General features: G+C 36.1%; 1 protein-coding gene across 7 annotated transcripts in view; it reads left to right on the forward strand.

Annotated features, from left to right (window-relative positions):
• Unc50 (Unc50 RNA binding protein) overlaps nt 1–19195 on the forward strand; it is an 83184-nt gene that overhangs the window by 4307 nt on the left and 59682 nt on the right. For 6 of the 7 annotated variants that reach the window (XR_013026524.1, XM_076495273.1, XM_076495274.1 and 3 more), the window contains one exon: nt 16384–16661. Coding sequence is in view for 6 of the 7 variants with exons in the window: in XM_076495273.1 (XP_076351388.1) it covers nt 16447–16661 (215 nt within the window). In the remaining variant the exon portion in view is untranslated. Of the gene's footprint in view, nt 1–14313; nt 14923–16383; nt 16662–19195 lie in introns of all 7 variants that reach the window. The other variant, XM_076495275.1, reaches the window with a different exon arrangement.

A 19195-nucleotide genomic window follows, 5' to 3' on the forward strand; every position in this document is an offset into this window, starting at 1 on the left:
GTTTGAGAGTGACTTCAGTGATTCAGTGAACTGACCTCATGCTCATTTGGTTGATCAAAATTAACTGTCAGAGTTTGTATACTAAAATTTTTAATATATTTTGTGTATCTTCACAAAATTTGGCAAGCTTTCAGCAAATATTACAACTCTTTTGTACTCAAAACATTGGATTTTTTTATTTAAGAAGTTTTACTAAAGATTTGTCCTATGAAGTGAAGAGTATTGAGTGTTCCAAGTTTATAATTATTTGATTAAAAACAATTTTCTTCACCAGAAAACTTTCAAATTTCATTTGTGTGATCTCTAATAAAACGTTTTTTCCAGCAAAACATTTTATTTTATCTGTGATTTTGTCTACTTTAACTATATGAGGTCAGTTAATTTGACCAACCTCATAACCACCATAAAAAAATTCTAAGATAACTTGAAATTGTAGAGAAAAAACTGCATTTGTTTTTTCCTAAATAACTTAAAACTTATAATAGTATGCATCTGTTTATACTTAATTTTATAGCTATTTGATGTATGTGTAATTAATAATCCTGCCATGCAAGTTCAAATAACTTGGTGAATGTGTGGCTTGTGTTTCCTCACTGAATGACCTAATGCCTGACCTGTTCACAAGCATCTCTTGTGAATAATTTTTAATATTAACTAATTTAATCTTTTCTGACTTAACAGATTTGTAATTTTTATATTTTAATTAGTTATGATAATAAAGAATATACACAAAAAAGAAGTATATCTCATATTTGTGACCTTATTGTTTTTGGTATTGAGTGCCAATGAGATATAAATCTGTTTTGTTTTTGTACTACTGGAATAGTGCACTAAATGATTTTTATTTGCTAGGTAATGCAACTTAGAACACAGAATATTAACATACATGAAGCAAACATTCTCTTTTGAACTGTCATATTTTGTCTAGCTCTCTGACAATGGCATAAAAGCCTTTAAATCTTACTTTAACTTTGATGAAATGATTTTTGTGTTGAAAGTAATGTGGCATGATATGTAAACTAATAGATTAAAACCTTGACTTTCTGTTGATTACAAATAATATAGTTTAAAACATCAGATTGAAATACTGGAAATTTATGAAAGAGAGGATATGAGATTTGGGCTGGCAAGTGCATCTGATCTTCTAGTAATATCTATATAATAATGAACATTTATATTAAATTATATACTTCTCAGAGGGGTGCTAAATAAATTTGAAAAGAGAGAAACCTTAAAACAAATGTCACAATAATTGTACTAGGTGAGATTATGGGTTCTTAAAAATATTTTCTTATAAAATTAAGATCGTAAAACCTGTATTAAAATTTGGTGTATTAACTATATTTTGATGAGAAGTTTATTCTTGTACAAAGATAATATAGTAGTTTAAATTTTGAATGTATCTAACAATGTGATGTACACTTTGACTGAGGGTTAATGTTTCTAGTTATTACTATTTTGAATTATTTAAACAATTGAAAAAATGAATGTCATGATAAAAGTGATTGTCATGAAAATTTTCAACTAATTGAAATTAGTGTTTCCTGTAATAACTTTTTTATTTAATTAGTTCAATTATGTTGTCAAATATAAAACTACATAATGGCTGTCTGTGTTTTGCACAATTTTAGTTTTTTAATTTGTTTAAAGTGTACATAGTTTTGGTAATTTGGGATTGGGTGGCTTGTGATTTGAATGTTACCATTGTTATCAAACTTTCTTGCTTTGTTTTTCATTAATGAGAAGCCGTTCTAACATGAGCCCTTGATGTTTCATTTGTTAAGGTTTTCCTTGAGAAAACCTAGTGTAAAGTAACTCGTACACAAATGAATTTGTGCAAGTGAATTGCACAGTGCTTAAAGTTGTGTTATGACAAGAAAACAAGAAAATAATTACTCTTTCACATTATGAATATTTGCATTATATTAGCAGAGTTATAACATTTATCAGAATTGTCCGATCCTCTCCAGTGTCCCTTAACCTTGAAACTTTGTTGTTTTTGCTGCCATCTTTTCTTCATAAACAGTTGCAGTGAATTGAAGACCTATCACTATGCCACTCATTGCATTTTTTGTAGATAACACACTTCTACTTTCCACAGTAGTTAAAATTGTAATTGATGCATTATTAAATATGGTATTTCATGTGTGAGACAAGTAGTGTGTGTAATTAGATTTATGTTTGTTACCACAATGTCAGATGAAAATGACTTCACATGTTATTTTTGTAGAAGTTCTTGTACTTAAACCCAGATCAGATCTTTTATACCTAAAGCTTGGGCTGAAGAAGATAACCAGAGTTTCTGATCTGTTATGTTACCTGCCATGATTAATCCTGATTTTTGTTGTTCAGAGAAATGTTTGTCTATCAAGGTTTCATTGTTACCCCATGTATACCAAATCTTTCATGACTCTCAGAAATGGATATACCTTATAGTGAATCATGTTTCTTGGATTTGCTCATATTACTTAATTGTCTTATGTAATTGATCTGCCTTGTTTACCATGATTCTGAACACCTAAAAAGTGAATTTCAGTTTGCATGTCACCAACTTGGTCATTTCATGATGTCAAAGACATCATAATCACAGTGTCGTTTAAAGGATATTCTGCAGGCAGGTATGAATGTAATTCATATAGATTCTTAAATTTTAGTTAGATCATGTTGCTAACTTTTAATTTTGGGATTCTGTTGTGATTTTTCAAAGGAGGTGGAATTCCCAGTCAGCAACTTCTCTATTACCTGCATAATTACCACTTAAATTCATATATCTGTTGTGTAACCTAAGTGCAACTATGTAGCTTATTGTTCCTTTTAATCCTCACTTCAAGGGCATATTTTTCTGCACATATAAAGTTTTAGTGAGCTACATAAAAAATTTAATTAAACAATGTTTTTCATGTTATACCAATAAATATCACATAGTTGTTGGTTATTAGGGTCCATATTGTAGAAGTATATAAGCTTTAAGTTCTTACTTTTAAAGGGCAATATTTAAAAAAAAAATCTAGGATTTCCCCTAATATGAGAATTTTGATATTTACTCTCCAGAAATCTCTTCTCAAATTTATTTACCACACCTCTGAAAAGTAAGAAATTTAGCATAAATTACCCAATATAATATCATAATTTCTTAATATAGTATGCAATCTTATTTGGTCACAGAGCCATGAAATAGACAACCAGACCCCTCATGCCATACCCACCTATCAAATCCTCTTTCAGAAATTGCCAGTAGTTCTCTCTGATATTTAATATTGTATTATTTATCACTAACAGAATGCTGACATTTTCATCTATCAAATGATGTATTATGTTATTTTGTTTTCCTTAAGCATAATTGTCAGTTTTTCTTTCAGTTGAAACTTGGTTCCCCTGGGAAATACATTTATGAACTAAGATAAAGTTTCAACAGTTCTTGTCACATAGAATGCCAGACGAATTTTGTTAGTTGTGAGACATTTTCTGCTTTTCTTATATTAGTATTCTGTGTTCTTTGGTTTTATTACATATTTAAATAAAAAAAGTGCAGTACCATAATCAGTATGAAAAGTAGGGTTAAGTGTCATCAGCAGTCAAAAGCAGAAAAAGAAGACCCATGCAATTACTTTATTCTTTTAATACTTTATATATTATTATAAAAATAGCTAAAATATAAAAATGGAGATATTTTTATGTTAGTTTAAATTAGGTAGAATAAGGAATACAATAAATATGTTTCACGGGGCATGCATGCAAGCAACTCATAGTGTATGTAATGTAATTTGACAACATAACATGAGTTGAACTTGTGCTCAAAGTAACTATTCCTTGTTGTTATCTCAAATGGATATGTTTTAAATGTAATGATTAATTGATTAACTGTAATATATGACAGATCTTGAAATGTGAATTTCATCCAAATTTAACTGTTTCTCTCTTTATCAAAGAACAAGAAGAAAAAATTCCTGCTTACCCTTTGTAAATTCTCAAATGATGGTAACTTTTACTTCATCCTATGATGATGTTATTAACATGTGTCTAATGTTGCTATTAGAGGCACATTGTTCAGTGAGTTGTGGGTTCCCTCATGCAAACAGAACCTGTTCATTTGGCTGATATTTTTCTTATTTTAAGTATGACCAGGATGATGATGATTTTGACCATCTGTTTCCCTCACCAAAGTTTGTTCTAGGTATTACTGTAGTAGTAGGAGAAAATCTTCATTGTTTTACTCTATGTTTTGACGTGACATTGCAGGTATATTCATTTTTTTCTCTATCTCCAATGTTGTTTTATTTCTTATTCTTCCACTTCTTTACTACATCAAACCCATACTGAAGAATACTTTATCTTCCCTCCTCCTGTCATTAAGATCCATATTGACTTGTTTTTCAACAAAAATCCATACTTAACTTCTTCACCGATTTGACTCTTGTCCTGGCTTACACTCATTCCTCATTTGTGTTCCTTGATTCCTAGTCTTTAGAATATCTTACTTGCTGTAGGTTACATTTCACTTTTTAGAGACCAGTTTACATGCTTTTGTCTTTCTTTCCACCCTCCTATGTTACCTTCCTTCTCATCACCTTTTTCTGAGACATTTTATTATGCTCCTAAAGGGTTTTTACAGAGGTTTATTTTCTTTTCACCAATTTAGCCTATACTACTATTTCTGCTATTTCCCTACTTGTGTGATTTCTCTCTTGTTGGGACTTAATGGGTTGGGATGCTCTTGTAACTGATATTTGCCTTACTTATCTTTGTGATCTTAATCAGGCTTCTTCTTTTTGTCCACAGGTCTTTGGTGTTCCTGACTCTGGAAATCTGGGTTGAGACAGCCCATTATTAGTCCTTGTTGTCTTCTTTGGTTTCTCATCTTTCTTCTTCCTGTATTCCCACTTCATGATATTAAGGTTGTCACTTGTCTTATTGGTGGCTGTTCTGTCAGGTTTTGATCCACTGGGCATCCATCTGTCTCACTTTTATCTATCAGATGGGTACTTCAGGTTTTCACCTATGGCCCATCTATCCACTTTTTATTCCCTCTCTACTTTTTCTTCTTTCTTTTTCTTCTCACGTTGACCTCATTTATTTTCAACATCTTGAAGATGCAGTATCACATCTCTTGGTCAGGAACCTAATCAAGAGATTATTTTTCTCCACTTTGAGATGTTACTCTTGTCTTTTGGAGTTCTCCAAGAATACCAAATACTAACATCTGGTTATCAACTTGACATCTCTCATCTGGTTTATAGTCATTCCATGTTCTGAATAGAGGTTTTTTTTTGCTGTCAGTCTGTGAATGATTGAGGTTAATGTTCAGATACTTTTTTACATATTCTGGTTGTCCTGTCCTCCAGTTATTTCTCTATTTTATCCATTGGAATTGAGTCTTCCAGTTTCATGCTTTTCTATTTGACATTGTTTCTGCTCCTTACATCTTAAATCAAAACATAGGGCATTCATTTGCCATATTCAATGGAGTTCCTTTTTACATGCACAAATGTTTCAGAACATATGCCTATCATGTCATTATTCTCCACCAGTATTATTGCACTATCTATAATGGTGCAACTAGCTCTCTCTGCTATTCCTACCTTAATTTTCACTTTCTCAATACATACAACATTGTTTAAATGTGTTTTTTCACACCTGGCTAAGGTTTATGAATGTGTTTCTTTACCACTTCAGTTCTTCCTTTATTTCAACAATTTATTTTTACATTTATTTTTTGTTATTGAATTTGTTTTTGTAGTATGAATTTGCAATCAGTGTAACAACTTTCAAGGAATCAAGTTCAACCTTATCTGCTGAATATTGCTAACTGTGTGCCTTATCCTAATTTTCATCAGTGAAGGACTAACTTATGTGTTCTTTGTTAGCTAGATTAATATTGATGACTATTAATTTAGATAATGATTACTACTGTGTTTTCTAGGTAATTTTAGTCAACACTTTTGTTTGGATAACATACTTTGAGGACTAGATAAATTTCAATCCATTGTCCATTTAATATTTATCAGTTCATTGTTAACTGGTTACATTTCTATAGTTTGTACCTTAAGTATTTGTACTTCTAGTAATATCTCAGTTATTTTTCAGAGTTGTTTTTTTTATTGGAAGTGCTTAGTGTGTGCCTTACACTGATTTTTGTTAGAGTGAGACTTGAAATGTTTGCTTTGTTACATTACTAAAATGTTTGTTTCATAGCCATTCATAGAATTGAGTTGGTCTTTGGCTTCTTTTATTGTGTTCATGATCCTAGACACCACATTTTCTCCTCTTAATCTACAATTCAGTGTTCTTCCCCACAGTGCCCATTTCTTTGATATTTATTTATTACTGTGTGTTGAGTTTCCAATTCAAAGGCCTACCTTTCAGACTAACCTTGGCTCTTTAAATGTTTTATTAGGAAATAGAAGCTCATGCATGACATATTCATAGTCCAGATTTCTCTTGTCTCTGCTCCTAAAGAATACAGAATGGGTGTGATTCTGGATGACAGGGTAGGAGTTTGTTCTTAGCCTCTTTCAATATCCAGTTTGCAGAGGTTCTTCTTTCCAGCTTTAGTTGGACTCTGCTTTTTCTTCTTTATCTTCAAGTTTCAAACAAGCAGTTCACTAGTTCCTCACCTCTTTTTACAGTTCAAGATGTTTGATCTCTTTAACAATGTGAGCTTCCATGGAAGCTTTCATTTTCCATGGGTTGAATTCTTACGAGTTTCATTGCTGGATACCCCTTGATCAGTGGACTTCTCAGATCCCTGGCTTGGAGTGCTGTTTCCTCCACCTTGTCTGGATTTGTTCACACACACAACTTTATAGAGGGTTGGGGTTCTTACCTCAACTCCCACGAGATTTTTCTCTCGTGATAGGTTAAAGAGTTTTCTCTCCATTTCATGTTTCATGGAGTGGTCTCTCATTACACAAGTGTCACCACTCTATCTTTATGCATAGCCTTTGTCAGATCTGTTATCTGAGTCCAGGAATGACTCCATGTTATATATTTCCTTTCCTGATCCATTAGACCATCTATGTTTATTTACCATGGACCGTAGTATATCTTCCAACTTTTGGGCTCTTCTCCATGGATTATGTCCTTCTTACCCTTTCATTCCTCCTCCTTCCTTATCCTTAAGAGGCTTGACAGAGGCTTGTCCACTTTGTTCATATCTAGCTGTCGAGCAGTCTTGTTGACCTCATTCCCTTTCTCCAGTTTTTATTTGGTTTTGTCTTTTTCCCACCGTATTTGATCCTTTGAATTGTCCTTTGGGTTTCCATGATTGTTCTTTATGCTCTTTCTCATTCTCTATGTAGACCCTCGTCTTCCTTTTCCTTCTACTTTTTCTCTCTCAGGATGTATTTTCTTCTCCTCCTTTCTTGCCATCATCTTCATTCAGACATTCATACCCTTAATGTTATCCTCATCATTTATCATTCCTCCCCCCCTCGGTGTGGATTCCTGTACGTGGTGAGGGGACCTCCCAGGGAAGGTTCTGTTCTATCTGGTTACCTTCTCTGGGATCTAAACATCCACCCACGTGTTTGCCGTGCGTGGCGACCCGTGAAGGGGAGGAGAGGATCCTGGTGGTTGAGGGGTCCAACCCTAACACACCACTTTGGCCTTGAATTCCTGTAGACGGGCGGCCTTTGGGTGGCCACCCTTGGGTCAATCGCCTGGTCCACTTGGGATAGAGTCAACCAAGTACCAGTGTTGGAAGTTTTCAACGGGTGTTGTGGACATTGTGCCTGATGCTGGTGTTTGGGTATAGTGCTCACGAAACCCTGGCATTGCTGCATTGTCCTTGCGTGACTTTGTAGTGCGTCCCCTTGTAGGGCTTCATGGTCGGTGGGGTCAGTGGGTACTGAAATTTTTTCCTTTTCCTGTGGATCCTATAAAAAATTTAAATAAAATTGTTAAAAAACAGTCAATGGGTAAGCGACCACGTCTTGAATACTCAGAACAGCAATCTTCAACATCAGTAACACACGCACCTCATTTTCTTATATTACATTCTCTTTTGGAAAAACCTTTAGGGCAAATGTCTCCTTTTTTTTATTCAAAAGGGACTAGAGGGACTTGCTGGCTCTCCAAAGTCAGTAAAGAAACTTCGATCTGGTGATATTGGTTGAAACATCCACATCCCAACACAGTGAACTCCTCTTGGGATATACCTATTGAGGTTACACCCCATGCTACCTTGAATTCTTCACGAGGAGTTATTGTTGAAAAAGGATTTGAGAACGTTCCAGAGTCAGAGATTCTCGCTGGTCTCTCCACTCAAGGAGTTTCTGCAGTGAGGCGCATCTCCACTCGCAAAGATGGAGTTACACTGCCAACAAATACTCTCGTTTTAACATTTACTTCACCACGTGCACCTGCCACCATCACAGCAGGTTATCTCACTTGCAGGATTCGGCCATACATACCAAACCCTCTTCGATGTTTCCAATGTCAGAGATTCGGCCACTCAAAGACATCTTGTCGTGGTTCCCTGACATGTGCTTGTTGTGGAGGCAAGGATGCCTATGACTGTGACATGAACCCACATTGCGTAAACTGCAATGGTTCTCACCCCTCTTACTTTCATTCTTGCCCAAAATGGTTAGAGGAAAAAGAGGTGCAGCATTTGAAAACAACACATAACATTAGTTATCCTGAGGCTCGGAAATTGCTGTCCACAACTCCATCTTGGACATATGCTGCTGCACTTCATTCCACAACTACAGTGGGAGTGCAGACAGATCTCTGTGCCTTCAAGAGAATCGTTTTCAAAACAAATGAAAAGCCTTTTGACCTCCGTGGTTAAAAAGGTTGATGAATCGACTTCCACACCCATCTCTGTTCCTCCCATACCTTCCAACAAACCTCAAGATCCACGTTCTTCAGTTTCAAATACAGGCATTTCTTCTGATACATCTTTTTCACCCACCACAAGAGACAAAACAATTATTCGTTCACGTCCTCAGTCACTGGATTTCCATTCCAATAACAAAAACATGCCCACCCGACCCAGAGCAGGATCCATGGAGGTTGATAGACCTCCTCTGACTAAAGACAGTAAAGAAAAAAGACGTGGTCGTAAACCAAAGGGTTCTCCAGCCACTTCACCTACCCGTTCTTAAAAATGGCCACCTTGATACAATGGAACTGTTGAGGTTTACGTTCTAATCTGGATGATATCAAAACGCTGATTGCTTCCTACCATCCTGTTTGTCTTTCTTTACAAGAAACATTTCTCAAAACTGCTGATACTGTCTCCATTCGGCAGTTTTCTCTGTACAGAAATGACAGGTTGTGTGATGGTCGAGTACATGGAGGGGTGGCACTGTTGGTTGATCAACACGTGCCCACCCTGTCTTTGTCACTCAACACACCCTTGGAGGCTGTAGCCATCCGTGTTTCCTTGGGTCATACCATCACTGTTTGTTCTCTGTACCTGTCCCGTGGAGAGACATATGATCAATCAGATCTTGATGCTCTCGTTGAACAATTGCCATCTCCATTTCTAATCCTAGGGGATTTTAATGGACATTATCCCCTCTGGGGAAGTGCTATTATTGATGGGAGGGGCTGATCTGTAGAGCGATGTTCTCTGATCACAATCTTTCTCTTTTCAATACTGGTTCTTCCACTTATTTTCATGTACCTAATCAGTCCTTTACTGCTATTGATCTCTCAGTTTTCTCCCCTTCATTATTCTCCCATTTTTCATGGAGGGTTGACAGTAATCCACTAGGCAGTGATCATTTTCCGATCCTTTTGAGAGAGACTGGCCGTGGTCGATGCCACCCTACCCGCGTGCCTGGTAAAAGCTGGATCAGGCAGACTGGTCCACTTTCACTGCTCTTGCAGAACTTGATCCTGCCATCGTAAATCAGCCATCAATAGACGACTGTGTAGCAGCGGTAACTGACTGTATTACACATGCAGCTGCTCAGTGTATTCCTAAAACCTCGACACGTTTTCCACGATATCCTCGTCCGTTGTGGAATCCTGCTTGCCACTTAGCATGGAAGGCTCAAAAGCGGGCCTGGGATACTTTTCATAGATATCCCACACTTTCAAACTGGGTTGCTTTCCAACGGGCACATGCTAGGTGGGTAAGACGTCAAAGCCAGAAGGAATCTTGGATTAAGTTCACAACCAGCATATCTTCTACCACCAGTTCCAAGATCATGTGGGACAGGATTCGAAAGGTTAATGGGCACTACAATTCTGTCCCCCTCTCGATCTTACTCTCTGATGGTCAGGAGGTGACTGATGTTCAGAACATCGCTAACACTCTAGGTGAAAGCTTTTGCCGGGTATATAGCAATTCTGCTTGTTCCTCCACCTTCCTGGCCATCAAGACTCGGGCAGAGCGATCACCTCTTTCCTTTCGAACTGACTGTTTCTTTGACTATAATTGTCCCTTTACCCTGGTGGAACTAAAAATGGCCCTTCATCGGTCTGTTGGACCTGATGATATTCATTATGACATGCTGCACCATCTATCTCCTGCTTCTCTTGATGTCCTTCTGATTGTTTTCAACCGGATCTGGCAGGAGAATGTTTTTCCTGATGCCTGGTGCCAGGCTATTATTTTACCTTTCTCTAAGCCAGGGAAAGATCCCAAGATTCCTTCAAACTACCATCCAATTGCTTTGACGAGCTGTTTCTGTAAGACATTAGAAAGGATAGTTAATGCTCGTCTTGTTTGGTTCCTTGAATCAAACAACCTCCTCTCGCCCACCCAGTGTGGGTTCCGTCAACAGCACTCCACCACAGACCACCTAATTCGTCTTGAAACATCTATCAGAGAAGCCTTTCTCAACCGCCAATATCTTGTATCAATATTCTTTGACATAGAGAAGGCTTACGACACAACATGGAGGTATGGCGTTTTACGAGACCTCCATACATATGGGTTACGTGGCCATCTACCCATGTTTATTAAAAATTTTTTAATGGACAGGAGATTCCAAGTTCGTGTGGGTTCGACACTTTCACGTTCTTTTATACAGGAACTTGGAGTCCCTCAAGGCTGTGTATTGAGTGTTACACTCTTCAGTATAAAGATAAATGCCATCACTGAACAACTCCTTCTCACTGTTGCGAATGGGCTGTATGTCGATGACTTTCACATCTCATGTCATTCTTCAAACATGAGATATATTGAGCGGCAACTACAAACCGCCCTCAATTGTATACGGAAGTGGACTCTGGCGAACAGCTTTAATTTCTCTCTCTCCAAAACTGTATGCATGCTCTTTTGCCGTCGATGGGGTATTCACCCTGATCCTGAACTTCATATCGGTGAAGTTTTGCTGCCAGTGGTCCCGGAGACCAAGTTCTTGGGGCTTATCTTTGGTCGTAAACTGACCTTTATACCACACTTAAAGCAGCTTCGGATCAAATGCACAAGAGCACTGAACATCCTCCGTGTTCTCTCTTCTACCAGTTGGGGGGCAAATCGCTGTTCAATGTTAAAGGTATATCGTGCTCTTATTAGATTGAAACTCGATTATGGATCAATGGTCTATGGCTCTGCCAGACCTGTTAGGTCTGACAGACTAACCAGCCTTAAAGATGCTGGACCCCATTCATCACCAAGGACTTCGACTCTGCACTGGGGCTTTCCGTACCTCTCCAGTTCAAAGTATATACATTGAATCTCATGAACCTTCTCTACACCTTCGCCGTTTGCAACTATTTTTACAACATACTTCGAAACTTCATTCCTTACCAAAGCATCCCACCTGGAAATGTGTTTTCCTTCCTCGGTGGGCAGTACTTTTTCAGAACAGACGATCTGTCATTGCTCCGTTTGGCCTTCGCATCCGAGCAATTGGATGAATTGGGTCTGTCCTTGGATAACATTGCAGATTCCACAGGTTGGCCCATCCCACCATGGCTTATTACAGCCCCCAAATGTGACCTTTCTTTCAGTCACCTAAAAAAGGCAGATACTCCAGATTGGAAGTACCGTCTTTTATTCAATGAATATCTTTCAAACAATCATTCAGTTCCCATTTATACAGATGGTTCCAAATCAGGTAATTCAGTGGGCTCTGCTATGGTTTGCTATGGGTCAGTAGTTGCGCGCAGAATCCCTTCTACAGCTTCTGTGTTCACTGCTGAACTGTATGCCATATCTCTTGCCCTGGATCATATTGCAGCTGAGCAGTACTCCAACTGCACTATTTATACTGATTCGCTTAGTTCTATACTTGCCTTGGAATTGCTACATGTTAGCTCACATCCTATTCTCGCTGATATTCGAAACTGACTGGCCCATTTCTCATTAGCAGCTACTTCAATCCAGTTTTTCTGGACACCAGGCCATGTTGGTATTCGCGGGAACGAGCTTGCAGACATGGCAACTAAATATGTCTGCTTCAGCACCATCACTCCTATGCCTATTCCGTACATGGACTATGGTGTTGTCTTCAAGGCTTGGCTCCGTGCCAGCTGGCAGTCCACTTGGAGTGAGCAACGCGACAACAAACCTTTTCAAATCAAACCCAAAATTGGACTTTGGCCATCTAGCTTCCATAAAGTTCGGAAGGAGGAAGTTGTTCTCACTAGGCTACGCATTGGTCACAGTTTTTTAACTCATCATTTTCTTTTATCTGGAACTGATGTACCAATGTGTAGTTTGTGTAACACTCAAATCTCTATCAGCCACGTTTTACTTTCTTGCCATCGTTACAATTCTCAACGACGGCAATATTTTAAACATATTTTTTCCCAGGGTCAGTCTGTAACATTGGACAGAGTTATTGGTGATGGTGACTCTGTCCACCTTGATAATGTTTTTAATTTTTTAATGGCCATTAATCTTTTTAATCTCATTTAAGTGTTGCATATTTATTCATTACACCTTTTTAATTGTGGTTCCTTTTTTACAGTTTTAATCTCTCTCCTTCAATTTGACATTGGACAATGGCCAGAACATTAAATAACTCGATACCAGGACTGGAAAGGCCAACTTCAGGTGACTAACGCTACTGTTTGAACTACTCGTTAGTCGTCCTGGCGAAGTTGTTATTATACTTTGCTGCATATCATTTCACACTTTACTACTTAACTTTTAGTACTGGCCATATTGACTCATAACCCGAACCAGGACTGGAAAGACCAACTTCAGGTGACTGACGGTGGTTTTTATACTTACCTGTTAGTCTTCCTGGCGGGTTATGATCATTACCATTCTGCTACAGGTAGTTCTTTACAACTTTGTTGACTGGATGTCAACATTGGTTTTTACGCCATTTTCTGTTTTAATTGCCGCTTTGCTTTTATCTTCAATTACTTTTACAAATTTTACCCATTTACTTGACTTTATCTTTTTACTGGACATTTGGCTACTCATAGTTACAATTTTGCTATGCATCTTTTAAAACTTCTATTCTTTTACATTTTGATACTGGTTGCTATGACACATAACCCGGAACCAGGACTGGAAAGACCAACTTCAGTTGACTGACGGTGGTTCTTGAACTTACCTGTTAGTCTTCCTGGCGGGTTATGATCATTACCATTCTGCTACAGGTAGTTCTTTACAACTTTGTTGACTGGATGTCAACATTGGTTTTTACGCCATTTTCTGTTTTAATTGCCGTTTTGCTTTTATCTTCAATTACTTTTACAAATTTTACTCCATTTACTTGACTTTTATCTTTTTACTGGACATTTGGCTACTCATTGTTACAATTTTGCTATGCATCTTTTAAAACTTCTATTCTTTTACATTTTGATACTGGTTGCTATGACACATAACCCGGAACCAGGACTGGAAAGACCAACTTCAGGTGACTGACGGTGGTTCTTGAACTTACCTGTTAGTCTTCCTGGCGGGTTATGATCATTACCTTTTTGCTTGTGTAAATACCTTACAACTTCTTATACTCTGCCTTCTATCTTAACATTGTAGACTAGGTGTCAACATTTTTTTTATACTTTTTTGTTTTACCTTCATTTCCATTTATGTCTGTTACTACATTTATTTATTTATTTACATTTTTACCGAATGTCTGGCGCAGATAGCCTCACTGCTTTGTGCCATAAAACACTAAATCAATCAATCAATCAATCATTCCTCCTATGTCATTCTCTATCCTGTGCTGCTTGTTTAGGTGGTTTGGTTTTCTTACCTGTCCTCCTGTTTTGATCGTGTTCAGTGTCCTTATCTGAGATACATTCCTGAAGAAATGTGATATGCACTGCCTTCTTTTGAGGTTTACATTCTTGTTTATTCCCTGAAATCTTTTTATTTTCTCTGCTCTGTGCCCTGTCATGTTTGGATTTAGCCATATAAAGTCACCATTTTCACATTTTTCTTATCAGGTTCATCACATCACTGTGTCCTTGGTGGCATCACTATGACAATTTTGGAAGAGAACATTCAGACCAGAATGTGGATTACTCCCAATACCCTTGTGACTCATTATCTGCATGACTTGCTCTATCTTCCTCTAGTGGATATCATTGACCTTCCATGGTGATTCAACACATCAGTTCATGATTACCTGAGCTAAGTCTGATAGCTTCCTTGTACTGGCCAAAATTCATAATGACAAATATGGCACCATCTCTACTCGCATTTTCCTTATATTATTTTGCCCAGGTGAACTACACTTGCCACAATACCATTTTCACTTGTTAATACAATAGTTGCCTACTTTAGTTTCCTCTGAATGTTTTTACCCAGGTAGACCTCACTAGAAAAAATACCTCATCCTTTTTCACCTGCATTTACCATGAGCCACCTCATGGGACAGTGGTAATTCTTCAGATTTACAATGCTAAAATAAAGGGTTTTGATTTCCCTTGGTGGACACAGGAGATAGCCAGATGTGACTTTGCTATAAAAAAAGGTGCACACATTTATCCTGAATGTTTTTGGAATTTGTATTGAGATCTAATGGTATTCTGTCATTAATAACCCAAGGAAAGGTAAATAATTAACTTAATTGTTTTCTTGCACTTATTTATTGAAGTGATTTTCTTTAGTATTAATGTTATAAACATCATAGTTTTGCACTTGTATTTACAGTTAGTCAGTAGGAATGTTGGGTTTTCATGTAAGCTGATGTAAAGATCCTTACAGATGGACTGATAGATATTTTTCCTTTGTTTACAACAATATTATCTAAGTGGACTTTCTAGTTTTATTCTTATTCATTTCCCACTGGTTCTAAAACTTTAACATAAACTATTAAAAGCTTTATTTTATAAGATAACATTTTCCCAATTTTTGTGATGACTTCAAATTTAGGTTACTTGGTGAATATCGAAAAATATAATGCTTTTACTTGTTTTTTTAAAAATGAGTTATGATTTTCATTTCTTTTGATTGGTTACAAAGCATTTGACTAACTGCGTAGTTATTACATTTAAGGCTCCAATATTGTTATAAACTAGCAGAGATTGAAAGAACTCACTTTCACAAAGAAATTCAACTTTTACTGAGAGGATGCATCTGTCATACTTGTTTTCCTGAGCAGGAATGTAGTAGTGCTGCAGCTCACCTTTTATTTCATGCACTGTAAAACATAACTGATAATAACTGCCATTTTGAACAGACTCAGTTGTGCGGCATAATGTAAATTAACGGTGTTACACATTATTAATTTGTTTGACAATTATAAAATATAAATTAAATGATGTCTAGTGGTGAAAGTTGATTGGTGAAATTATATTTCTAATTTATCACATTGTTAAAAGGCTGGTATGAGAAAATAGATGAATATAAATTTGGAACTAGGGGAGGGGTTACAGAAAAATTAGTATTCTGGACACGACAGCCTGTCACAGCTTCCAACAGCATTCAAACGAAGAGTTTTGGTATTACAAAAATAACACACATTCTGTACAAATTGAAACTTTATGGTTTATTTGACACAAATGAGTAAAACTGTGCAAACTGAAGTACAATGTCTAAAGGAGATTTTGTTTTTACCCCTTATCATGGATGGTTCCATAGCTTTGTAGGGGGTTCAACTAGACTTGAAGTAGCAGTACTTATAAATGTATATTAATGGCACTCTAATACTATCATATATAGAGAGAACCCCAGATCCACAACTATTTATGCAAAATTAATAAACACTTCTTAATTTCTTTAAATAAAAAAGGTTCATGATGTCATCACCTAGGTTATTGGTAACTAATACAACATTAATGAGATGTTATTAATTTCTGAAGAATAATTAGTGGAGACCTAGATCCTTTAAGCTCATCCCATAGATCCATGCCTGCGTACATAACACTAAATAAATATAGTTGCCAAACAAAATTAGAAATGGTGAATTTTTTAAACAGTGGACGAAAATGTTACACATTTCTAAACCACAGTTAGTGTGAGTGAAGATACTTACGTCATGTTGTCTTTAATGCTCTTATACTTTCTTATAGGTGCACTTGCATGTTGGACTTGATTGACATTTTGGAGAAAATATTGGTCGTTGAAGATAAAGAATGTTTCCCAAGCAGTCTCCATCTCCAAGTCCACCTATTTCTCGAGAATTCAATTCACCTCTTCCAGGACCATCTCTAAATAGATCAGAGAGAAAAAATGCCACAGCAACATTTAAAAGATCAAAATTTTTGAGACGGCTAGTTTACTTCAGACACATGGATTTTGAATTTGCATTATGGCAAATGCTATATCTTTTTATTTCTCCACAGAAAGTGTAAGCAATCACACCTTTTGCAATTAGTTAACTTGGCTCAGGTTACACACCATTTGCAATATAGTTTTTTGTTTTTGTTTTTTTTGCAAAAGCAGAATACTTACAAGCTGCATTGTGGCTTATGGAAAAATATATTAATGAAATAAATACAGCATAAGTTGAATATTTGGAAATCAGTTTTGTTCATCATTTAACTTTGCCATAACTACTGTATGCAGTTACAAGCTATTTAAACAACAGTGCTGGAGGTAGGTGATGCATTCACTTACTTATCAACTGCAGTTACCTCAGTTAGTATCTCAAAAATGGCCCGGCATGGCCAACCCTGTTAAGGCATGCGACTCGTAATCTGAGGGTCGTGGGTTCTCATCCCCGACGCGCCAAACATGCTCGCCCTTTCAGGCGTGGGGGCGTTATAATGTGACGGTCAATCCCACTATTTGTGGTAAAAGAGTAGCCTAAGAGTTGGCGGTGGGTGGTGATGACTTCCCTCTAGTCTTACACTGCTAAATTAGGGACGGCTAGTACAGATAGCTCTCGAGTAGCTTTGTGCGAAATTCAAAACAAACAAACAAGTATCTCAAAAACTGATGGATTAACTACATTTATGATTAAATCTATTAATATTATAAAAATAATAAACTAATCAAAATTAGGATTTTTAATTGTTACTGTTTTTGATTATCCATGAGCAGTAATTTCCTCAATAAGTGTCTCAAGAAATGTTGATTACTCAAAATTACAATTAGTCAGTTAATGTCAAGAAAATAATTTACTAATTGAAATGGGCATTTCTGATTAATGTTTTCATTTATTCCAGCACTTGGTGAATCATAATTATGGTTTATATTTATTGATGTTTTAAGTTGTTTCAACCATCGAAGTGATCAATATATTACCATTATAGAGGGTATCTTGTGATTTGGGGACTTCTGGCTATATTCTCATTGCCACTAACCATGATGGTTCTGCATTTTTTCTTATTGCAAAGCTGTTAAAAGTATCTACCACTGTCACTAATTTTGAACTGTTGATTACAGCACTCACTGCTAACTCTATGGCAACTTGAATGTTAAATATAAATTTTTTTTTGTGTTTTGTTTCAAATTTATAATCGTACTTCTATATTCTCATTTTTGTTTGGGCAGGTATTGTACTACTTTCAAATTTTCATAATATATTTATATAAGTTTAAGAATCTTCAACTTTTAAGTATTTGCCTGTGGTGGTTATGTGATTTCATCGTATTCTATGTAAGAAGTGTATAAGGTAACTCTATGCCCACAGTTTTGCACAGACAACAAGTGGCAGTCTAAACCTAGGACATTGTGGATTTAAACAATGAGACTTTACCTCTTGTTCACTTGTCTTTCATGACTAGATTTCCAATTCTGTCTGTAAACTAATTGGAAAGATGGAATATTCCCAATGCCTTTTTGGGTGCCACATGTATTGCTGCTTTTATCTTTCTGAAGTTAAAATATTTGCAGTGCTCTGCAATGGGTATAATTTATCAAATCTATTTGTGATGTACTACTATAAAAAATTTAATTTTACTGTTATCTCTGGCTTATGGTACAAGGGCCTGGGTGAATGAAACCTAACTATGCTGTAAAGTGAACAAAGCACCTTTAGGCTATATCTTTATTTAATCATAAAGTGGCATACTTTTTGGCTTTTCTTTGCATATAGACACTTGATACATTAAGAATGATTGAAATAATAATTTGAGTAATAATCAATATGTATTTGTTACTTTATAGAATTTGTAGATATTTGCATGTTGTCATTTTATTAACAGTTTTACATTTATACTGTGAGCTAAAAGTAACTACTGCTATGATTTTGCCTTGTTTATGAGTTCATTGCTGTTGGAATTTAGGATCTTTTTTTAATAATTCTTACAAATGTTAAAAAGAAAGAGACAAAGGGGCCCCAGAGACCATGCTGCCTCTTTAGACAGCCTGATCCTGGAGACAGTCATCTACATTAGTTAAAAAATTGTTTTTTGCTCCTTGCTTTAAAGATGTCCACATGCCTGTTTGGTCATATCAGTGATAGAAAATAACTTGTTATATAGCGATGTAAACCATTGATAACTTAAGATCTGAATTTTAAGATTTTAGGGAGAACTCTGATTTACTAATTTCATGTGTTGTTACTGTGTGTGTTAAGAGTTAGTATGTACATAATAACTTTTCATCATGATATGATTCTGTTAATTATGTACATAATAACTTTTTATCATGATATTATATTATTAACTATGTACATAATAACTTTTCATCACAATATTATTCTATTAACTATGTACATAGTCACTTCATGTCAAATCATTCAGATTTTGGAAAATTTTCCAGCTGACCCTCTCAGAATGCCTTCAAAAAATTCACATGTGCTTATCTACCCACATAATAAAAAAATTGCTAAATATTAGGTTAATATCTTTAATAGTTTCTGATTTACAGCCCTGTAAAATTTAAGTAATTTTTTTTTTTTTTGGCAAATTCATTTTCAGGCAACTTTGTCTGCTT

This window comes from Tachypleus tridentatus, chromosome 3 (genome assembly GCF_004210375.1).
Source record: "Tachypleus tridentatus isolate NWPU-2018 chromosome 3, ASM421037v1, whole genome shotgun sequence".
Lineage (NCBI taxonomy): Eukaryota > Metazoa > Arthropoda > Merostomata > Xiphosura > Limulidae > Tachypleus > Tachypleus tridentatus.